This window comes from Acomys minous (assembly GCF_964271855.1).
Source record: "Acomys minous genome assembly, chromosome: 10".
In the NCBI taxonomy this organism is placed as follows: Eukaryota; Metazoa; Chordata; class Mammalia; order Rodentia; family Muridae; genus Acomys; species Acomys minous.
In genome coordinates this window covers 8,334,811-8,359,885 of record NC_140491.1, presented here as the reverse complement: position 1 = coordinate 8,359,885, position 25,075 = coordinate 8,334,811, and the positions used below count along the sequence as shown (strand labels likewise).

Here is a 25,075-nt window from a genome sequence, read left to right as displayed (position 1 = left end):
GGTAGAAAGAATTTGGACTTTGGGGTACATCTCCCAGATTAAATCAAGGACTGGGCAGCAGCAACATTTCTAAGCTCGGGCAAGCTGCCGAGTAACTAAGAGTCCTCATGTGTAAAATGAGGAGCTTCAGATCGCTTTCACACCATCAGTGTAAGATGTGGTGAGCCACTGTGTGTGGACAGACTTGGAAGAGGACCAGAGGAGGCTTTAAACATTAACTATGAATCTCTATAACAGAGGCAAGTGTTGAATATGATCATTAGTCTCACAAAGCTTAACTTAGTGACCTTAAAAGAAAAAAATACAAACAATATGGAAAAGATAGACAGGGTTCTAGTGTGAAGTGCTTTGTGTGGAGCCTTATGTCAACAGGAATAAAGCCACAGCAAGGAAAATTAATTTCACACTTTGGCCTTCTGCAAATGCCTCTTGTTCCAGGAGCTGTTAAGCCAGTATCACTTAACCCCAAGGTGAAAATGAATATAGCGAGAAAGAGAGAGAGAGAGAGAGAGAGAGAGAGAGAGAGAGAGAGAGAGAGAGAGAGAGAAACAGTTGTTAAATTTATTACAGTAGCCAAGCTATCAAATTAAATTTGTTATTTATAGTGTTTCTAATTGTCAGCCTAATTTACGTATTAATATTTTGGGACAGTGTGTGCAGAAATTTAATCAGTAGATCATTATTTCCGTGGAGGTTTAGTGGTTACATTCCAGAATCTCTGCTGCTGGCTCTCTCAGAGGTCACGTGCACAAGTAGTGGGACTATAAAAGGGAACGACTGAGCAGTTGGTAGTTGGTGGGTTTTCAACAAAGTGACTGCATCCAAATTTCGTTACATGTGGGAATAAACCAGTTTCCCTAAATAACCATTTGAGAATAAAATAGAGCCAAGCTACAGGGGTAACAGGGGTCGGGGATTTAGCTCAGTGATGGAGCACTAGCCTAGCAAGCACAAGACCCTGGCTTTCCCCTCAGAAGAGAAAACTGAGCTCTAAGTAAAAGAAAAGAAAACTTACAATCTGTGCTCAATGCCTTATCATTACTTTTCTTTGTTCGTTCATTCATATAGAAGGTTTACACTCAGCATTTTAACTTTTACATTGATCCCTAGGATGTGTGTGATCTCTGTGAATTTTTTTTTCAGCTTAAATCCTGTTGGGGGGTTGGGATCAGTGCTCCACCTTGGTGGCAGTAGTCAAAGTTTACTGCCCCCCAGGTGTTCTCGGGACTGCTGTACGTTGAGAATTTCCACATAAGTTCAGCGTTTTCCCACAAGTCAGCAGCAGCAGCTCTTTTGAAATGTATATGATCAGCCTATCTGCCCAGAGGCATCATTTTGTTAAAAGGAAGCAATTTTACTATTTAATAAACTAATTAAACCAAAGTGTTAGCGTGTGTCAGCACCTATGGCATCAATAAAAGTTATTTCCAAACAATTTATTTTCTCAGGGTATTGTGTCACATAAAGTCCATTTATCAGGTATATTTTTTATAACACCTTTCCCTTTCATCTCCTGCCTGTGACTACATTCTAGAAAATTCCATATCATCTGTTGTAAAATGATACTGTTAGTGCTCTCAAATTGTCTTTACCAGCTTTTTTCTTTAGTTGTGAAAATTTTAAATTTGGAACAGCTTTCAGAACACACAGGGGAAAAAAATTCACGACCTAAATTTGATTAACTGCTTTACCATAAACTCTTTAGATGTTTTTTGGTTTGGGTTTTGGTTTTAAGAGGACATTGTTTGCTCAGCGTCATGACTGCCACACTCTCCTAAAGGGTGCAGGCATTATCTACAGGGCGCACAGCTGCAGCACAGTCTACTCCTCACAGTTGATGAATTCTGAAACGAGAGATAAGAAAACCCAAGATGCTGATTCTGCTTTGGAAAGCATGTTAATAGGCGATCCCAAACTAAAAGCCATCTCAGCTAACGATGCTCTGCCAGAAGCACATTGCCCCCCATTCCAGTGCGCAGCTCCACGGTGCACTTAACACTGACAGCTGATATTGTTCCCTTATAAGAAAAGTCTTGCATCTGAAACAAATACAAAATTGCAACATCGGCTACTTCTAATCTCTCCCCTGCCACCTTGTCCCATATTTGAAATTATGATAAAAATCTGCACTCCTAAAACATTAGATGTTTTCCTTTGTTCTATTATTTTGTTTCTATTGGTTTTTTTAATGTGTGTGTGTGTGTGTGTGTGTGTGTGTGTGTGTGTGTGTGTGTGTGTGTTCATACATAGGTAAGGGTGCCTATGGAGGGCATTAGATACACTGCAGATATATGTGGTTGTAAGTTGCCCAATGTGGGTTTGAGAACTGAACTTGAATCTTCTGTAAGAGCAATGCGTGTTCTTAACCACAAAGCCATTATTGTTTTTGGAAACACAATTTTACTATGTAAATGTAGTCTGGAGCTAACCTTGAATACATGATATTCTACCTCAACCTCCTGAGTGCTGAGGCTGTAGTCCTGCAACACCATGCGTGACTCTTGGCTAATGTGTTGAAAGCAGTTTCTATGGATTCTGGTAATCATATAAACAATTTCTGAATCCGTGCATTAAGCCGTTAATAACAGATAATAGGACTTTCCTTGCTGTTCTGACATTTTTAGACTCATTCCATCCTAATCTTTCATTAACAATTAAAACTCTGGGTGTATCTGAAGGAGAACTCAGCTCTTAGCACTGGGGTGCTAATGGGCCTCCACCTAAACGAGGCCAAGCAGTCATTTTTTAAATAACATTTTATGTTGAAGACGTTCCAACATCCATGAATGTTGAAAGAATTTTCCAGCAAACACTTATATTACCTACTACCCTGATGCAGCAATTAAGATTTTACATATTTGTTTTATCATAGGTCTTTCTCACCATCCAATTTGTTTTCATTAAATGCGTTTCAAAGTAAATGGCAACTGTCTCTACCCACCACATTTAGCATTTCCCTATACTTATCACTAGAACTACAAGTGCATCCACGATTATTTTTCTTTGTGAGGTCGAATTTACATACAATGAAATACGCTACTCCTAAATATAAAACGTTTTGCCAGGTGCTTACATCAGCATAACCCAAGGCAGAATAGCCCAGCGCTAAGAATAGGACATTCTAATTGCCCCCAAATTCTTTCTGGCCTGTTACCTGTAAGGGACAATCGCTGCTCTGATTTTTACCCATGTTGATGAGTTTCAAGATACTAGCTTTCAATTAGTACCTTTCCATGGAGCTGTTGATTGTAATAATGCACACCAAGGGTATCTTGCCTAAAGACTGAGCAAATGACCCATTTTCTAAAGTTAAAAAAGGTTTTAATTACTTCATGCATGAATACTATATTTATAACACTGGTACTGCTTCCTCTTCTAACTTCTCTCATGTAACGAGCTCCCACTAACTCTCTAACGTATACTCTCTTATTCCTTAATTATTATTGCTACATACATATAGATTGTGTGCACGTGCATGTGTGTGCTTGTATGTATGTGCATGTGTGCACGCATGCTTGTGTGTGTGTGTGCATGTGTGTGCGTGTGTGTGTGTGTGTGTGTGTGTGTGTGTGTGTGCTTGTAAAACCAACTGAGTCTACTTAATGTTGCTCACAGGTAAGCACATCTAAAAGAGAACCACTTGGGACTGAAAGCCTGTGAGATACTCATCCCTGGAGACTACTGATTCTTTCTCTTTTTGGCAGCCAATGATTGTCTGTGTAGCTCTTCAATCTAAGGATGGGACCTTGTGAAATTCCTGCCATCCATGTTGGGGAATCAACTGGTTTTGTCATTATGACTGTCTTCATAGCCACCTATATTGTTGAGATTTCATGGGTGTAGCTTCCCTGTCATGTCTAAAAGACCACCACCTCTTGCTTCGGAGGCCTGGTGGCACTCAAAGAAAAATTAAACAGGCTACCAAGATGAGACTTGATAGCTTATGACCATATAGTGGGGGAGGAGGTCCCCCTCGGTCTTAGACCTAGGGGAGGGGAACGGGGTGAAAGCGGGAGGGAGGGAAAGAGGAATCGGAGAATACAAGTGATGGGATAACAATTGAGTTGTAATCTGAATAAATTAATAAAATTAAAATAAATAAATAAATAAAAGACACCATGCATCAGGCAGGCGTCCTGTCCCTCTACTACAATCCTTATGCCACCTCTTCTTGAGATTCCCTGAACCTTAGTATAGGGGTTGCATTGTAAATGTATGAATTGGGGCTGGACACCCCGTGATCACTTATTCTCTACATTTTTTCTTTTGTATTTATTTATGCATTTATTTACTTATTCACTTTTCATCCAGGTCTTAGCCCCATCCCTCCTCACCTCCCAGTCCCACCCCCCCTCCCTCTCTCTCATCCCCCTCCCCTCATGAGCAGGCCATCTCAGAGTTCAGTGATTCAAATAAATGTGGGGATCTGGGGAGACGGTTCAGGGGTAAAGTGCTTGCCGCACAAGCAGGAAGACCTGAGTTCAGACGCCTAGCATCCATGTAGAAGCCAGGTGTGCTGGTGAATGCCCACAACCCCAGGGCTGAGGGAGGGGAGGTTACAGATCCCAGGGGCTGACTCAACAAGCTTAGCCAAGTAGCAGTGAGCTCCACAAGAGGCGCTGTCTCAAAGAATAAAGTGGAGAGCAGTCAAGGTAGCAGATACACCCTTCCCCGATATATACATATGCTCATGTGTGTGCACACGCACAGAAGAAGAGAGACAGGTAGGTAGAGTGCGTGCACACACACACACACACACACACACACACACACACACACACACACACACACACACACTAAAATCAAAGAAATACAAAAATAAATGTGCCCAAACTTATTCTTACCTTATATCTCTTATGTATTATAAATAATTTGTGGTAAAATTACTAAGTAGCCCAAACAAAAATAACAGCCTTAAGAACTACTATGAGACTTAAGAAAAAACCCAACAACTTCAATGTAACATTTCGTTTATTCCAGATAGGATTATATGAAGAAAGCCCCACAGTGAGTGAGCTGCTGCACACTATTGCTGACGTAACCACCATTACCTTTTTGTAAATATACTTTTTAATTACATCAGTCTAGTGGTCTCCATGTAGATATTTACTTTTTGTGTAATGGATTTTTAAGGGAAAATGCTCCATGAAAGCATTGAGTGTTGAATATTTTATTTGAAAGCAAATGTTAAAAGTATTTTTATATCATTCAATATTGATACTTTGGGGAAGGTAAGGCGAAAGTATCTTTTGATGGATTAAATGGAAACCTTTGCAACCTTTAGCTGTGAGTAGAATTTAGAAGTTCACACCGATAATAACAATGTATTATTCATAAATGCATTAGGGTGCAGAGCTTTACCAAAAAAATTTGTTTGCTTTTGCTGCTTTCTTTTGTGCAGAACTGAAGGAGTGTTCTTATGGTCTTATGCGGTGGCGTGTGATGCGTACCAGGCGACTCACTCTTTCTGGGTTGAAAACATCCATATTCATGAATAAAGCATATAAACTTATTCTGAACATCAAAATTAAGGTGCTGCAACTATATCTAATACCTTCTGGGCTAATTTTAAAAATAAAAAAATTAATGAGCAAATTAAACCCTTCGGTGTAGGACACTTCTTCATTGAACTTTATGCCATTTTGTGAGGACATGAGAAAGACAAAGTGAGCAACCCCTCGGGCGCAGACACTTCTCTGAGAGAAAAGAATTTGATTGGCTAATTATCTGGATTTTCACATAGAATTCATGTTTGTTTGTTTATTTTTAATGGTACTAGAGCCAGACTTAATGATCCTTAAATATGACTGGAACATCTTGGGCTTTAATGGAGGTCCCCAAAGTCCCACCTGCCAGTGTCTCTTCTCAGATGCAACTGCCCGGACAGGTCCCTGGAGGATGTCAAGTTCCATGCAGGGAATTAAAGGCAGTGAATCTGGTGTGGTTGCCAAATGCCCCCAAATCCACATACTGAAACATAATCAGCACTGAGAAAGTAATAAAACATAGGGTCTCTAGGAGCTGAATATATAATAAAGCCATTGGTGACCTTATAAAATTTTCAGGAAAGGTCATAGCACCTCTGACCTCTTCTTCTGTGTGATCATGTAAAGACAGCTTAAGTGTGGAAACAGAGAACAGGTCCTGACTGGTCCCTAAATCTATTGTCGCCTAGATGATGAACCTCCTAGCCTCCAGACTGTGAGAGATAGCTTTCTAAAACTGGGGCGATGGCCCTGTGTGTGTAGCACTTGTCCTTCAAGTACCAGGGCCTGAGTTAGAATTCCTAGTACCTTCATGGAATCCAGGTGTGTAGCACGCGTCAGTAGCCCCAGTGCTCTTTGCAGAGCTCCAGGCAGAGACAGGAAGATCCCTTGGATAAACACAGCTAGCTGTCCTGGCATATGCAACAGTAAACAAGGAGATTCTGTCTCAAACAAGGTGAGAGACAAGGATTGACACCTGAGGTTGCCCTCTGACCTCCACGTGGGTGTCATGACACACATGCACCTGCACTCACACACATGAAGCCCTGTGGACAGGCATGCCCAACAACAGCACACATAAAAGCAAGTTATTTTTAAGAAGTGTGTGTGTGTGTGTGTGTGTGTGTGTGTGTGTGTGTGTGTGTGTGTGTGTGGTGTATGGTGCATGTATGAGGGTGTGCACATGGAAGTGCTGTACACGCCCAGGCAGAGGTCAGAGCAGGACACTGAATGCTTCCTTTATTGCTATGCACTATATTCCCTTGAGACACTGTCCTTCACTCAACATGAGGTTGCCAGTTTCCACTTGGCTGGCTGCCCAGGGAGGCTACAGACCCACCTGTTTCTTTCCTACGCCCACTCTGAGCTTACGGACACCTGCAGCAATGCTTAGCTTCTTAAGTGGGTGCTGAGGACTTGAACTCAAACCCTTATGCTCGCACAAGCACCCCTGCTCACTGATCATATCCCCAGCCCCTAGAATTTAACGTCTATTGAACGTGTTTTTTCATTCAATTTTCCCATTGAGTCGCATTTCAACTTGTCTCTTTCCTTTAAAAAATAACAACTCTTGACACTGTGTGCTTTCTTGCATTACCACGCACGTGGGTTGTTGTCTGCCTGTGTGTGAGAAGCTGCTCAGCCTAACTGTGGAGATGAGGTGGAGCAGTGCTTCCCCTCTGTGGGCCAGTCCTTTTCATGTGGCAGGCACACAAAGCACAATTGCTAACCATCTTATCTGACAAATTAAATCCGTGGTTGTTCCCCAAAGCAGTTGTTATAGAAACTGCTTAATGTCTATTTGTATCTTCTTCGGAAGTATGTTTTTTTTTTTCAGAACAGGAATGCCAAGTTTCATATAATCTCATTTGCCAATTTGTTAAAAAGCATTAACTATGACATATGGGCATTTACTATGTCAGAATTCATAGTGCCAAAATGAATTAATTTCCTTCCCTCTAACTGGTGCAATATTCTATGTGAATTTCTTTAAAGTGCATCCCTCAGTGATCTGCATGTTCAGAGTGAATTATTATTTAATTATTTAATTGGACAATTGTGTTGATAGTGTGTAGTGAAATGAATTTACATAGAAAATGAATATTTGTCTTTATTACTGTTAAAGTCTTAAAGTGCTTTCTTATTAGTGTGGAAAAGTCATCTGGCTATTATTATTATTATTCCTACCAGCTATTGTAAACCATTTAGCATTGGCTAATTAACAATTAATAATTAACAAGTGTTAATAAGATACTCTACATGTTAAAGAAAATGGAGCCTCAGCTCTTTACTCCCTATTGGTTGATAATTACTGGGCATTTTTCCAGTTATGAACTCAGAAAAGGCAGTTAGTTTTAGGTAAATGATAGAAGACGGGTCAAAACCATTGCACAAATTGTAGGTTCCCCAACCCCATCCACATACCCTGTGAAGAGGGCGCTTTGTGTGCTGCTGCGTGAGGAAGAGCAATGGAAGACCCACAGAGTGGGTGCAGTGTGACAGGGTGAGCATTTCCAATTTAGTCATACCTGTCCCTACTGTCACTCATGTTTCCTGCCACCGTCAGAAGCCACCAGCAGAAGCGCATGCACCTAATGGCTTGAGAATCACATGCATTCTCTTGATAACTTTGTCTCTTGGTGTGCCACTAATCACCAGTGCATGTGAGGTTAGTTTAGAAAAATCATTAGAAGGCCAAGCTACACAGCTCAGCACTTTCTGTACAAGCCTGGAAACCTGGGCTTGATTCCCCAAAACTAACATAAATGTAAAAGGAAGAATCAACTCTTCATAGTTATTCTCTGGTTTCCACACACGAGCCCTGTCACAAGTGCACATGTGTGCACACACACACATACATACACACAGATATACACACATAATAATAATAATAATAATAATAATAATAATAATAACTATTATTATTATTAATATCAATTCTTAAAACAATGAGTACAGCCCAGCAGGGAGTTCTGGAGCCATGTCTTTCAGAAGTTCCATCCTTAAACTCCAGCTGCTTAGTGTCTGGTCTTGTAGGACCAGATGTTGCTACCATTAGCGCTGCTGAGAAGGGGGCATCATAGTCCTAAATGTCCATCCACCTCCCATCTCCTGCCCCCCAATGGGATAATAGAAGGAGAAAGGTGGAATACACTGCAGCTCTTGCCTCCTTTTGTTCCAGATACCGTAGTGGAATTAACTTTGGTTTTGTCTAGACAAACTTTGGAAGGAGAAACTAAAAGATTGCAATCATCTTAAACTGCTGTTTAATTTGTTTTGTTGTTTTATTTTATTTGTGTCTTGCCTGCATGCATGTCTGTGCACCACATGCAAGTAGTGCCTGTGGAGTCTAGAAGAGGGCATTAAATCTCATGGGACTGCCAAGAAGAGACTTGATACCCTATGAGCATATACAGGGGAAGGAGGTCCCCCTCAGTCACAGTCATAGGGGAGGAGAGTAAGGGGAAAATGGGAGGGAGGGAGGAATGGGAGGATTCAAGGGATGGGATAAAAATTGAGATGTAATATGAATAAATTAATAAAATATATTTTTAAAAATCTCATGGGACTGGAGTTACTTGACAGTTGTGAACTGCACTGAGGGTGCTGGGAATCGATCCCAGGTCCTCTGAAAGATGAGCTAGGGCTCTTAACTACTAAGCCAGCTCTCCAGCCCTTGTCTTAACTTGTTTAAGGACAACATGAAAACTGCTTCTGGAGTGATGAAATATACCAAAGGGTCATTAAAAACTGAACAAAAATATTGGAATGATCATGTGGCCAAATAGTCATTGAATGCTTTGATTTCAGTAAACAACCTTGTACTCCACATCCGGGTGCCTCTCAGAGCAGCAGAGACATCTCACAAAGGGACCCGACCATCTGAAAAGCTCTTACTGTGGTATGTCTTCAGTTCAGACTGTTTCCTTGAGAATGATCTGATGGCTGCTCCTCTGCTCTGCATATGTGCTTAAAAGTCCATGTCAAGATGGAGGCAGGTTGTGCTGTGAGCTATGCCAGGTTTACTAGCTTTGATTCTGCCCTTCTTCCTCATACAGATCTAATCTTTGTTTGTATCATGGGTTGGGCATAAAATTCAGCTCTCCGTGGCTTCCATTCATGAATTAGTGAGCTGCAGTATGACCAGCAAACCCAGCAACTTCTGCTACCCTCAATTGGCCTTCACCAACTCCCGGGCTTTCAGATATCTCCACGGCTTTTCTCAGACAAACATTCACATCTATAACTTGATTTCAATAGTATTTTTTCCTCCCAGGACAGCTCCTCTGCTCAGAAATTACAATTCATATTATTTTACTTAACTTAGTGTTTCTATTCTTCCCGGTCGAAAGTATATTTTCTTAAGCTTTTAAAGATGAAGTCAATCTTCACAATGCGTCCTCTCCTTACTTGTGAATGTGTGTGTCTGTCAAAAATGTAACACAGGACTGGAGAGATGCTTCAGCGAGTAACAGCGTTTGTAAGAGAGAAACAATTCTAGTATCCCTGTCTGGCAGCTCAAAAAAAAAAAAAAATAGCACTTTTGTGAACCCAGAAGGTATCCACACATGTACATATGCACATGCAGACACACATACTCACAGATAAAAAGTGAATATTTCTGTGTGTGTTTGTAACACCCAAGTCAATACTGCTCGGTGCATTCAGGGTTCTTCACGAACATGCTGGAACACTGGATGATGTCAGTGACCTGGCATGTGCACTCCCAGCTGTGATGGGGACATGGCCCCACATCTCTTCCCAGTTCCACCTTCCCTTTCTGTTCCCCGTATCCCCCTACCCTACCTTTCAGAAAAGGGAGCCCACCCACCTACCCATCTCTACACATCAAGTCCCATCAGGACTGAGCGCATCCTCTACCAAGATGGCCTGGCAAGGCAGCCTCGCCAAGGGGAAGTGGTCAAAAAGCATGTGACAGAGTCCTTGTCAGAGACAGCCCCGCTCTCCTTACTAGGGAACCCGCATGAAGACCAACCTCCCCATCAGGTACATGTGTGTAGGAGGCCTAGGTCCAGTCCATACATGGTCCTTGGTTGGTGTTTCGGTCTCGGGAAGCCCCTGTTGGTTTTCTTATGGTGCTCCTGTTCCCTCCAGGTCCTTCTATCTCTCCTCCCACTCTTCCACAAGACTCTCTGCCTTCCACCCAATGTTTAGCTTTGAGTCTCAGAATCTGTTTTGATCCATTGCTGAGTGGGGCCTCTCAGAGGACAGCTATGCTAAGCACAAACTGAATCCAGAAACACATCAAAAATATTATCTACCATGATCGAGTGGGCTTCATCCCAGGGATGTAGGGATGGTTCAACATATGAAAATTCACCATATAAACAAACTGAAAGGGGGAAAAAAAAAACCACACGATCATCTCATTAGATGCTGAAAAAGCTTTTGACAGAACCCAACATCCCTTCATGTTTCAAGTATTAGAGAGATCAGGGATACAAGGTACATACCTAAACACAATAAAGGTAATACACAGCAAGCCAATAGCCAACAAAAATCAAGTTAAATGGAGAGAAACATTTACTCAAAGAAGTTCCACTGAAATCAGGGACAAGAAAATGCTGTCCACTCTCTCTGTATCTCTTCAATACAGGGCTTGAAGTCCTAGCCAGAGCAATAAGATAACAAAAGAAGACCAAGGAAATACAAATTGGAAAGGAAGAAGTCAAAGTCGCTATTCACGGATGATAGGACAGTATACATAAGTGATCCCACCTCTTCCTTATTCATCTGATCTACCACTCCGTCAGCTATCAACTTATTTGCTTTCTTTTTCTACTTCCTAAAATGCACACTCACAATTCTGGTTATAGATTTTACATTTCTGGTATTGTTTGAAGATCTAATTTTTATTTTCTGACCATTATTTTCTCTGCTTTTTCATATCCTTGATATGTACTTATCTCATAAATCCTTCTTTGATCTCTGGATAATAACTTCAAGTATTTTTTAAAAGTTTATTGGCATATAAGAAGTATTTTTGTTTAATTTCCAACTTCCCAGAGCTTGAACTGTCAATTTCTAGCTTAATTATGCTTGAAGGATGTGCTTACCATTATTTCAATACGGTTAAATTTATGAGGCTTGTTTGTGATGTAGCATATGGCCACCATGGGAAATGATCTGTGCGTACCGGGAAGGAATGTGCTGTCCTTAAGTATCTTCTGGGTTATATGAGTGCCAGTTGCTTCATAAGCATCTACAAATGTTAGGTCACATTTCTGAATAGAATAACATTAGGTCTTCTCTAGCCATGTTGATTTTGAATTCAGTTGTTTTTCGGTTTTGGTTTTTTGTTTGGTTTTTTGTTTGGTTTTGGTTTTGGTTTTGGTTTTTTCACCAACTATTAAGAGTCAGCCACTGTAGTTACCAAGCTACAAAGCTGTTACTAGAACATTTGTTTCTTCTTTTAATTCCTTAAGTTTCTTGACTTATATTTTTAAATTTTTAAATTCACATTTAGTTGGGGGGGAGTGTTCATGCACACATGCATCTGCTCCTGCTACAGCCTGTGTGTGTAGAGGTCAGAGGTCAATTCCAGGAAGTTGGTTTTCCTTCCTACATATTGGTCCTAGGATCTCCAATTCGGGGCAGCAGGTTTAGCTGCAGCCCCTTTATCTGCTGGGCTTTCTCACCAGCCTAGTTTCTACAGTTTAGATATTTCAGAGTTCTCTCTATGAATATATATATGTATATATATTATAGTGATATATAATATATTATATATAACTATATTGTATAACTATATAATATGTTATATAATATATAATAAATATAATTATAGTATATACTATATTATAACTGCTATATCATGGGTACTCTTTCCTCTGTAGCATTTATCAAAGCCTGTTTTAATAATTCAGATATACAATCTGCCTTTAGTTGCTGGGTATTGTATTTTTCCATTTAGTTTTACTTTCAACTTGTGTTTTTGAGCCCAAAGGTTATCTCTTATAGATTACAAGCAGTTGTGTACTATATTAATAAATTTTCAATGGGGGAAATAAATCTTTCACATACATGCTTGTGTGGAAACACTGTCTAAAATACAATTCTATATTTCTTAAAACATATGGCTACTTGATGCATATCTGTGCCTAAGTTTGCTTCCTTTCAGCTTATAGGAGTTTCTTTTGTCAACTTATTAAGCTTTAAATTGGTTTTTAATAACACTGTCAAGTGTGATTATTGCTTATTAAAAAGAGGACCCACTGTTCTCCTCATATTGTCATATCATCACCTACTTTCTCATATCAGCCCAGGTTCACAAATGATTAATAATACCATAAATGTAACCTGCTATTACTTAGAAATAACATGATTTTGACCTATGCTAAATTTTTTAAAGTTTGTTTTAATGTTCTTATGGCAATAGCATCTATTTGTACAGTCATTTGTCAAATATTGATTATGTTTTATAATCTGCCCCAATTTCTATAATGTGAACATGTATGAGAAATTCTGTCTTTAAATTCACAGTTGAGTGGAGGAATTAACTAAAAATATTAATTATAATAAATTCAAGAGATCAGTAAATGATGTCATATGGGGTAAACAGAGTGGGTATCCTGGAGGAGTCTGTCTGGCCCTAGCAAGAACTAAAAACATGGGGGCTGGAGAGATGCCTCAGTGGCTAAGGGCACTGGTTCCTTTTCCAGAGATCTTGCATTCAATTCCCAACAACTACATGGTGACTCACAAACATCTATAATGGTAACTAGTGCCCTCTTCTGGCCTGCAGTTGTAAACACAGATAGAACACCCAGACACTTATTTAAAATTAATTAATTTTAAGAAAATAAGAGCCTCATGAGGTCTTCAGGAACAGTCATAGGGGAGGGGAATAAGGGGAAAATGGGAGGGAGGGAAGAATGGGAGGATAGATACAAGGGATGTATTGAGATGTAACAAGAATAAATTAATAAAAAATTTAAATAAATAAATAAGAATAAAAATACACAGAAAAAAAAGAAAAGAACAAAGTGTGTTGTCTTTAACTGGTGAAAGCCAGCCACACAAATGGATGCACACATTAGATAAAGGCTTCTGAGCAGGGAAAGAGGCTTCTGTAAGGACAGAACCCAGGGTCAAGTAGCATGAAAACGTGTCTAGAGGACACTGGTAAATGACAAGAGAAGTTGGAACTCAGCCAGAAGATGCATTTCCAGCAGCTAAACATTCTAATCTTCAGCCTCTGGACCACTGATGCTCACCAAGGTCTTTGATAATCAAATTAGGTTCTGCTTTTTTTTTTTCTTTGAATTTTATCTCTGGTTGCTATACACTACTAAGAAAGTAGTACAAGAAAGGCAGATGACAGTTTAGACAAAACAGGAAGGAGGCTTTGGATTCTTCAGGTTGAGAAAGGGAGAAACATCAGATTCAGAAGGCATTTATGGCACAAAACAGACATGATGTGTTAACGATGAGAAGGGCTGAGTGACTGGTTGGGTACAGAAGGCCGTCAAGAAAAAAACAGTGCTTGAGAAAGCTAATGTTTAAAAAAATAAATAAATAAATAAATAAATAAATAAATAACAACTCCAAGAGCCTGGCAAAAATTTTCTGAAGACTTGTCAGCTAAGGAGCTGGGATGCAATAGAGAACCCAGGAAACAGCCAGTGTGTAGAAAGATTGGAGAGAGGAAAGCATCTGTGGAGCAGGGGTAGAATCTTTACCTGCCAGAAATGCTGGCTCTGTCTGTGTGGTAGGTCCTAAACAGATATTCTGAGCTCAGGCAGGGTCGGCAAAATGACTTGATGTAGTGTCCGCAGATTCGAGTTTGGGTGATGCAGGAGCTGTGTGAGGGTCCCATACAGCATAATCATTTCAGCACTCAATAAGTCTTGGAATTAACTCAACTCTTGTTGAGGTAGAATCAACAAGTTCCAAAGATCATAGACTTGATTAATAATTCTCCCCAACTAATGCACTTCCTGTAGGTAGCTCAGACGCTGCAGTAGTAGGCTTCCATTAGCCTCCAAATCCCTTAGGAACTATTTTAAAAGCAGCTTCTCAAATCCTAATAGTTATTGGAGCCATAGTATCCACGTAGCTTTTCAGAGAACTGGGGATCTAAGCAGAGGCCTAAGGAAACCAGTGACTATGTATAAAAAAATAAATCATAAATCACCTTGTCTCTGAGCTACACTTTGAGGCTCTAATGATCTGTGAGATTCTATGAGTTCTCTCTTCCTGTCTGTGACATTCAAATATTTTTAATTACTAACTCTACAGATTTGTTGTTGGGCTGAATCAGGGCTTTTTTTTTTTATTTAATTAAGCCAGCTTATCTATCAACCCTCATAATTAATCCATCCTATCTTAATTACTCTTCCATTTCCGGATTCGGTCATCATATATTAATATAAATGTGGGAAATCTGAGTCATGTTTGTGTCTGTGGAATGCCTACTAGATACATCCACACACTTCCTTCACATAATCAGAAAGATTCAAAATAACTTAATAAAAATGCATTCCTATCGCACCAGAAAGTCACAAATAAGAAAGGAAGTCAGTAGTTAGATTTATTCACTTACCTGACGACATCAAATACTTAAGCTCTGCCACGTATTTTACACAATTTCACATTCTCTTGCTTCTAGATTTGTCCAATGAAGAACTGTAGAACAGTAACTCCAGGAGGCCTCTCTGCTTCTAGGAACAATTACAGGACCGCAGTGCCCGTCAGCTTACATTTGTACTGCAGCATGTAGGCCCTGTACTCTTCTTTCCCTCCAGCTATTTACATTAAAATCTTAACACCAAGTAATAAGAATTGCAATAACTTTTTTATGTTCCCTATATATATATCATCATAAGCACTTCCATTATCAAACATCAATTGTCAAATTTTAATGGCAACGATCCACACTTAACAGAGCTCCGAATTTCCATGCATGGTAGTATTTGTTTATATTTTAGATTTGGTGGCAGGGTCTCCCTTTGTAGCCCTGGCTGTCCTGTCGCGCACTGTGTAGAAGGATCATGCTAGTCTTGAGCTCACGGAAATCCACTTGCCTCTACCTCTCAAGTACGGGGATTAAAAGTATAAGCCACCTGTATAACAGTTGTGCAGCTGGGTCCTTGTGTGGAACTCATAAAGCAGGAACAGGTGCTGTCTCTGAGGGCGTTGCCTGTCTTTGGATGCCTTTCCTCTAACTGGGCTGCCTTGTCTAAGCTCAATAGAAGATGTGCCTAATCTTTTTTTTTTCTCTCCCTTTATCTATGTATTTAATCACTTTACAGCCCTACCCCAGCCCCCTTGCTCCTCTCCTCCCAGTCCCACCCCCACACTGCCCTCTTTCCATTACCCATCTCCTTCCTCCCAGAAAAGGGGAGGCCCCCAATTGGTACCAATCCAGCGTGGTATCTCATCACTGCAGGAATAAGCACATCCCTTCCCATCAGGGAGTGACAAGGTAGCAGACTGAGAGACAGCTCTTATACCTATTGTTAGGAGACCCACATGATGGCCAAGCTGCACTTTGCTACCTATGTGTAGGAGGTCTAGGCTCTGTCCACGCAAGATCTTTGGTTGGTGGTCCAGTCTCTGTGAGCCCCTGTGGACACAGGTTAGATTACTCTGTATGCCTCTTGCAGTGTCTTTGGCCCCTCTGGCTCCCTCCATCCTTCCTCCCACTCTTCCACAGCACTCCCCAAGCTAGGCCCATGGCTTGGCCTTGGGTCCCTGCAGCCGTCCCCATAGCTCCCAGATGAAGCCTCTCAGAAGACAATTATGTGAGACTCCTGTCTGCAAACATAGCACAGTATCACTAGCAGTGTGACAGGAGTCTGTCCTCTCCCACGGGGTGGGTTTCAAGCTGGGCTAGTCACTGGTTTGCCATTCCCCAAAACTCAGACACCAGCACACATGCTGGTGAAGATGTAGAGAAAGGGGGAACACTCCTCCATTGCTGGTGGGGGTGTATACTTGTACAACCACTGTGAAAATCAATCTGGAAGTTTCTTAGAAAATTGGGAATAGTGCTACCTCAAGACCCAACTATAACACTCCTGAGTACATACCCAAAAGGTGTGCCACTTTACCCCAAGGGCATTTGCTCAACTATGTTCATCGCAGTTATATTTGTAATAGCCAGAAACTGGAAACAGCCTAGATATCCCTCAACTGAAGAATGGATAAAGAAATTGTGCTACATTTACAAAATGGAATACTATCCAGCTATTTAAAACAAGAAAATCATGACATTTGCAGACAAATGGATGGAACTAGAAAAGATAATTGAGTGAGGTAACCCAGACCCAGAAAGACACTTGTATGTATTCACTTACAAGTAGTTATTAGCCATATAGCACAGAATAACCATACTACAATCCAGAGACCCAAAGAAGCCAAGGAGAGCCCGAAGGAAGATGCTTGAAACTCACGCAGAACAGGAAATACAATAGACATCTAAACTAGAGGAAGGGAGGGCTCTGGGAGGGAGGGGGTGGGGAGGATGAGAGTAAGGATCAGGTGGGCGGAGAGAGGAGGAAAGTGAGTGAGGAAAAGAACTGGGAGAGAAAACAGAAATGGAGGGGCATTACATCTCTGCGACCAGGGAGGCTCCTGGGAGTCTAAGGGGGTGACCCTAGCTGAGACCCCAAACAACACAACAGGTGTTAAGGAGCATAAAGTTGGCACCTCCTGTCACCAGGTGGGACTCCCAGTGGAAGGAGGGGGACACCAGCCCCACACATAAAACCTTTGACCCAAAATGTGTCTTTCTAGGGACAAAGATGGAACAGATAAGCTTATTCTTACAACTTGATATGCCGAGGCTAGTTACATCTGTGGGAGGGCTCCCCTCAGCAAAGGGGAACAGAGGAATGGCGGGGAGGAAGGAGAGAGGGAGGGACTGGGAAAAGATGAGGAAGGAATCGCTGCAGTCTGCTGTGATCGGCTTGTAAAGTAAATAACAATTTAAAAAGCCGTTAGAGATGATATGTTTAAGAAATTAATGTTTTGAAGTTTCTGTCAGTTATGCAACTTATTATTCAAAATGTTTATTTAACTGAGTGCTCTGTTTATAAGATTCTGGTGACCTGAAAGCTAATTTCAAAATTCTTTTGGTTTCTTCGCTTGTTAAAATATGGGTTAATAAACTAGGGTATACATTGTATCTTTTTACTATCTAAGAAAAATATATGGATCTCAGCTTTTTCATATAATAAAAGATATAGGCTACCATACTCAGCTAGTACTTTATTTTTTTAAATGACCTTTTAGTGGTGTGCTTTTAAGAATCTGCTAAGGCTTTTTAGAGATATTGACTATTATCAGCTTTATTATAAAGTTAATGTCTTCAGATTCTAAAATAGGTCATGGGAGAGTGGGTATCTGATCCCAAGATTACATAAATCATACAGAAGCTTAATACGCTGCCTCCAGCAATGCTGTGGTACCCAGAGTTTGCTCAGCATGGCCCTTCTGCATCCTCTTTTCCTTTAAGCTCTGGACTGCACTGGCTGTAAGGTGGGACAGGACCCTATTTGTCCCAGCCACACATTATCTGAAACTCTTCTATTCCTTGGCTTCTGGCTTCCATATCAAACCTGGCTTCTGCCATGCTGCAGAGCTACGGTGCATTTCAGACCCATGTTTGGTTATTTGCTTCTTAGACTGTGATTGAGAACAGTAGGAACATAGGGTGGGTCGACGCAGCATATGGCTGGGTTCTCATGGACAGATGTGCTGGGCAATGCCAAGGATTTTCTTTTAAGTCATTATCTCTTTTGCAAATAAGATGTGAGGATATGTTGCATTATAGCTGGGTACATTTAGCAAACATGCTCTTTTTATAAGATTGCACATTAACCTAGTTCTTGGACACTGTGGCTCTCATGTTTACTGAAGTCACACAGGCAACAGACTCCTGGCAGCCAGAATTTCAAGAATGTCACCACTAATGACAGAATTTTGGCATTCAGCAACACAGAAGGAGGCTTAGGAATCCCTTCCCCCTCCTCCCTGCAAAACATTTAAAATTAAATACGTAACGTTCATTGGTCAACTCTTCTGTTTTGGGTTCTCTATTGATTCCTGCATCATCTAATAACTGGGAATAAAAATCTTTCATTGCAGAACTCTTATATGATATACCATTTATAGAACAACTCCTTCCCCTGGCGCAGCAGGACATCCCTAAGCACAGGGTGGTAAATGTCATCTGTTAAATCACTGGCCTGCAGACTCTACAGAGAGTGGGGCCTTGCAGTTGTGAACAGTGGTTTTCATGAGGCACTATTCCTATTATTGTGCTGAGCACATGGATGCTGCGCTTAGCTTCATAAAAAGCTGAATTATTTCTAAGCATTGTAGGTAATAATAGTATGATTCAGATGTTCGCATATCTATAAATAAACCAATCATCGGTCAATATATTTTAAGTGCTTGTGATATATTAAGCTCAAATATCTGCTAGCCTAAAAGTGCCTCCTTCTCCTTCCTCCAAAGACTGTGGAGCATGGATGCTGAAAAGTTTGATGTAAACACCTCCCTGGGCATGAACAACCAACTCTAAATTCTCAGCCTTGCTGGCCACACAGAGATGGAAGTTGAGGTTGTCACCCACCCACTGGACTTGTTTGCGCAGGCCTAGAGGATGGGTCTCTGTGGAACTCGCCTTGCAGCCAGAGGTCACATCAACTCACAGCTGAGCACCCCATCTTGATTACATTTATATTATTACTTAGCCTTTAATCTCCCAAGCAACAAACATGTTGGCATACTCACTTGACACATGTTTGCCTTCTGTTGCAGATACGGGAGCAGAACGGCAAGCACTAAGAGAAACCGTGTATCCGAAACTTCGAGAATTCTGCAGAGAAAACTATGGGTTGGAATTTCAGGTAACATTCACCCTCCTTTTCCATCATCATCTGGTTAGGAAGTTTGCTTCTCACCACAACGTGGGTGCTACAAAAGACAATTTTTAAGCTCAGATATTTTTATGTCTTTAGATATGAGAAAAATGCATGAAAATGCAAATAACTTAGTTAATTTTGACAACTTTATACTTATGCTTTGATTTATTGGACTCTGTCTGGTGCTTCCCATATTTTTTCCTCAAACCACATCTATCTGAATCTTCCTAGCCTCTATTCTTACCCAAAAAGCTAAAATTTCAGCCTTAAGCCATTGCTACAGAAATGTATTGCAACTAAAATCAGGATCAACTTTCCACAGTACTTCCTTCCAGCAAGTGGGCAGCCCTCCACTCCCCTTACCTATCAGTTTGTCCTCATATGTAGAATGTCTTCTTCCCTACGTACCTCAGGGATGTACTGACCCCACCTCACCCCGTATGTGTGTGCTGGTCCTGCAAAGACAGTAACCACACACCTCATGGCTAAAGCTCACCAACCCCAGCCATTTTACTTATTTTGCCACATGGTAGAAAAATACTAGATGTATCCTGGGCATCCAAAACCTAAAGCTGGTGGCTTCTAAACAAACAGTACTGCTTATTCAGAATTTTTCAGCCTCATTTACCATGGAAATCATAACTGTCAGGTGCTCCCAACTCTGTGTTTATGTCAGGTGATGAATATGTAATAAGGCTTCATGGTAGAAGAGTACGTCATATGCCATTGTTCAAAGAAGAAAATTTCACCCTCCATTTGTTGCCTCCTGGATAAATAGTTTATCTCAGTACACCTTATGATGATTTCAAAGACGGTTTAGGAAGCAATCGCCTCTAAATGGCTCCAATCTTGGTGCACATTATCAGTCAGCAGTGGGCCGTTATGAAACACACAACTGAACAGTTGCTTATAAGTCACCATTTACTTGATAAACGGGAACCTAAATTAAATCTTTTGACATGACTTCAGCAATGCCTTCTCAGGGATTCTGGCTGCGCTGATAACAGCTCCCCAATTGTTACAAACTCCCCGCTATCACGATTCCCAGGGACTTAGACATTCTTTGGGGACTCGGTTACCTTTGGGAGAGGAAAAGTGTCTGGGCACGTTAATTGTGGCTTTGCGTGTTTTGTGCATCCTTTCTGTCAGCAGAGGGAGGAATGTGGTAAGTACAGAACAGCCTACACAAAAGGAGGCACCGACTGAGGCTAGCAAAGGAAGGAACTGACAAGGATAAAACTGTGTTTTGTAAACTAGAGATAGCCATGGGTGAAGACTGGCGTAGCCGGAGGAACACTCCAAAAGGACCCACAGAGTAAACTGATGGCTGGGGTCAGTCTAGACAAGAGTGCCAGTGCCCTCCAGAAAGTGCTAGGTGGCAGTGCACACAGCAATGAGCACAGAAACAGACAGGATCCCTGAGCGCCTTCACCTACCCATGCCAGAGGGCAGCATCTAAACCCACCACGGGCATGGGGTACATGTGAGATGGTCCTGACATGAAAGCAAACTGTGCCAAGTAGCATTTGCTCCCCAGCTGCTAGCACAGCAGAAGCCCCAAATGCATGTTATCTGACTCTTCCAAGAATGTACCTTGTGGTGCAGTTCTCGTGGGCAGTTCATTATACGTCTTTGCCTGAAAGACACGGTTTCTAGGGAACGGCTCTCTTTTCTCAACTGCGCCAAGATGTGTTCCCACGGCCTGGCTTCAGGAGAAACTGGGTCATCCATAGTACTCCAGGTTCCATCTTCAGTTATGCAGTGAACCCAGGAGAAACAAAGTTCGGGCTGCCTCCGACACGAAAGCCTCTTTTGCTCCTGCTGGCCTTTGCTTGGGGGGCTGTTCTCAGTGGCCCTGCTTCCCTTCCACCCACATCTCTTTCTTGGCTGAGTCTTCCCATCCTTGCCTTCTGGAACCTGCTCATTCTCAGGGCTCTTCCTCGCTGATCTCCGCACCCCACCCATCTGGCGGCGACTGTGTGTGCCACCGTTAGCTCTCGGGCGCTGAACCTTGCCCCCTTAAGATGGTACTGGTTGTGATCTGTGCCGTGAATTCTCACCCTTCCTCTTCACAGGAATATTTTCTTACCATTCCCCTGCTTTCTACTTCCTAGAGCCATGGACTTTGGGACCTAAAGTTGACCCCACAAGACCCTTTAAAGTTTTAGCTCCCTGCACAGTGTGTGCCACTATCAGATGTTTTTCCTGTTTTCTTACAGATTGCTTTTTTATCTCTTTCCCACTAGATTCTAAGTTTCATAATAAGAAGCACTTACCTACCCTCATGGCAGTTACATCTCTCACCTAGGATGGTGCCTGTTATCCAAAAGGCTTAAGAGGAACTCCCAGCATAAAAGCAACTGAAGAGATATGGAGATAGTGGGCAGCCTTATCTGGTCCCCAATTTTAGAGGAATTTCCTTGAGTGTCTCCCCATTTAATTTTATGTTGCCTATTGGCTTGCTGTGTATAGCCTTTATTATGTTTAGGTATGTGCCTTGTATTCCAAATCTCTCCAACACTTTAAACATGAATGGGTGGTGTTAGATTTTGTCAAATGCTTTTTCTGCATCTAAGGAGATGATCACGTGGATTTCTTTCTTTTAGTTTGTTTATATGGTGGATTACATTGATGGATTTCTGTATATTAAACCATCCCTGCATGCCTGGAATGAAGCCTGCCTCATCATGGTGAATGATGTCTTTGATAGGTTCTCGTATTCGTTTTGCGAGTATTTTATTGAGTATTTTTGCATCAATGTTCATAAGAGAAATTGGTCTGAAATTCTCTCTCTCTCTTTTGTGTGTGTGTGTGTGTGTGTGTTGGGTCTTTGTGGGGTTTGGTTATCAACGTGACTATGGCCTCATAGAAAGAATTTGGTAATGTTCCATCCCTTTCTATCTTTTGGAGTAGCTTGAAGAGTATCGATATTAGCTCCTCTTTGTAGGTCTTAGAATTCTGCACTTAAGCCATCTGGCCCTGGGCTTTTTTTTTGGTTGGGAGACTATCAATGATTGCTTCTCTTTCTATAGGATAAATAGGACTAATTAATTTGTTTATCTGATCTTGATTCAATTTTGGCAAGTGGAATCGATCAAGAAAATTGTCCATTTCCCTTAGATTTTCAAATTTTGTGGCATATATGCCTTTAAAGTAGGATCTTATGACTCTTTGTATTTCTATTGTCTGTTGTTATAGCTCCCTTTTCATTTCTGATTTTGTTGATTTGGAGAGTGTCTCTCTGTCTTTTAGTTAGTTTGGCTAACGGTTTGTCAGGGAGTCCTGTGGAAGAGTTAGGAGGGAAGGATAGAAGGGTCTGGAGAGGACAAACATGATGCCAGAAGACCAACAGAGTCAGCTAACATAGACCCACGGGGGCTCACAGAGATGGAAGCACCAACCAAGGACCATGCATGGACTGCACCTTGGCCCCCTACACATATGTAACCAATGGGCAGTTTGATCTTCATGTGGGTCTCCTAGTAAGTTGAGCAGGTGTTGTCTATGACATGGCCTCTGTTGCCTGCTTTCAATCACTTCACCCTGGCCAGACTGCCTTGCCTGGCCTCAGTGGACAGGGAGGAGCTCAGCACTGATGTAACTTGATGTGGTGGGGTGGATTAGTGAGGGGTGGTCCCCTTTTCTGAAGAGAAGGTGAGGGTTAGGGAAAAGGGTGGGAGGGAAGGACCAGGAGGAAGGGAGGGGGTCTATGATCAGGATGTAAAGTGAATGTATAAATTAAATTTTTTTTTAAAAAAGAGGCAGTATAAATTTTACCACCTTATAAAAACATTTTCAAATCACCTGACTTTAACAGGGCATGCCTCATATCCAAAATCTTCTTAAAATGCTTTGCATAATAATCATGAATTGAATTCATTCAAAAGGAGGTGTTGAACGCTGTCCGCACAGTGGCTGGCATTCTAAGTGTTAAAAACACAGGAGCAGAACATACAACCCCTTTTCCAGAGAAAGACCAATATTGCTGAAGGAGGCAGGTGATAAGCAAATTCCAGGGCTTATAAATGCATCTTACTGAAAGAAAACTGTGTGGAAAAGATGGCTTAGGGGAGTTAGGAAAGACCAGGTGGCCAGAAAGAATTTGATGACAAGATGATATTTAAGCAAATATCTTCAGATAGACACAGAGCAAACCATGCAGATGTCTGGAGGAGGAGTCCAGACATAGGGAACAAGAAAAGAGGCCTGAGATGGGAAAAGTCATGTTTAGAATAGTCTGTGAACAGCAAAGAGGAGACGTATGCAGAGTAAGCAAGGGACTGATTCTACAGCACACCCAAGTCCATCACATGGGACCTATGGGGCATGACCAAGGACTTGGAATCTCAGAAAGGTGATATACCAGTGGGTAGAGGCCCTTACCATCAAGGCTGACAGCCTGTGTTCAATCCCCAGAAACTGCATACAGCAGGGAAGGGAATGATTCACACATGTAGTCCTCTGACTGCCACACATGCACACAGCATGTGTGTGTGTGCCCACATCCACACATACAGTCATGTATGCAAAACGTAAAAAAAAAATTAAAGTAAAGAGGGGTGGTATATGAGTTACTTTTTAAGAGCTTCGCTAAGAGGGAAATAGAATGGCAAAGGGACTGTCTCTGCCCGACAATAGTAAGGTTACAGGCACACATGCATGCCTTTTACCTGGGTTCTGGGTATCAAAACCTCTTGCTTTCACTGTAAATGCTCTTAGCCCCTCTCCAGCCCAATAGTGCCTCATACTTGATCTTTAACAGCACGTCACACATGATACTTTAATCACTTTTTAAAATTTCCCTCTGCCACTAAGTGGGAGCCCTCAGAAGCCAGCAACTATATTATTATATCCTCTTATTATCGTCATCTCTTATAACATCTGGTGCATAGCAGCTGTATAATAACTTCTGGTTGGGTAAGGAGTGAGGCACTGGAGAATCTCTGCAGAGCTATAGAAAGCATCAGTTGCCCATGCACATCATATGTACCAATTGCAAATCTCCCAATAATCCTGATATCGTATTTAATATTGTACTTGAAACAAACATATCCAAAGCACGCCATCTGTGTACAAAGTATTTGTGTGGTTATATTACGTATTGTTTTCATCCTAAGTGTCAAACCGTAACATGTAGTTCACACAGAAAACACATATCCCATTTGGACTAGCCTCTTTTCAGGTGCTGGACAGTGGCATATGGACAGTAGAGCTCTTGGGCAGGGCAGGGCAGGACAAGTCAGCTCCAGATGGTAATGAGATCCCAGTGGGCTCCTCCTGACAGGAAGCAGCCAGGCTGCCCAATGACAGGCTTTCAGCTGACAGCAACGAGGATAGTGACTAGATAGAAGAGCAATAGAAGGAATGAAGCTCACTTATACATGATAAGTACCCAGAAAAAAACAATCGTCTGCCAGCCGAATTAGTAATTTAAAATTTCCTGATTCTTTGATGCCATCACATTGATAGGATGTATCATCTGAGGTGATGGATGTAGTTAACTGGATTTTCAAAGGCACTGTTCTGTCTTGACTTGGTGGCCATGGAACAATATGCAAAATGACTACACCTTAGCAAGTCAGAGGCCTCTGGGATTAATGCTTAAATTGTCTCAGATCAAAAAGAGACACTTGATGGCCATGCTAGCTCCTCTTATTTCTAAATCTTAAGTTAATATCTCATGTCTCATGAATA

The 25,075-nt window shown here is 41.4% G+C and overlaps 1 protein-coding gene across 1 annotated transcript in view; it reads left to right on the top strand.

The window, feature by feature from the left end:
* NWD2 (NACHT and WD repeat domain containing 2) overlaps positions 1-25,075 on the top strand; it is a 141,499-nt gene that overhangs the window by 37,659 nt on the left and 78,765 nt on the right. The window contains exon 2 of the mRNA XM_084799097.1: positions 19,278-19,366. Coding sequence (XP_084655223.1) covers positions 19,278-19,366 — 89 coding nt within the window. The remainder of the gene's footprint in view (positions 1-19,277; positions 19,367-25,075) is intronic.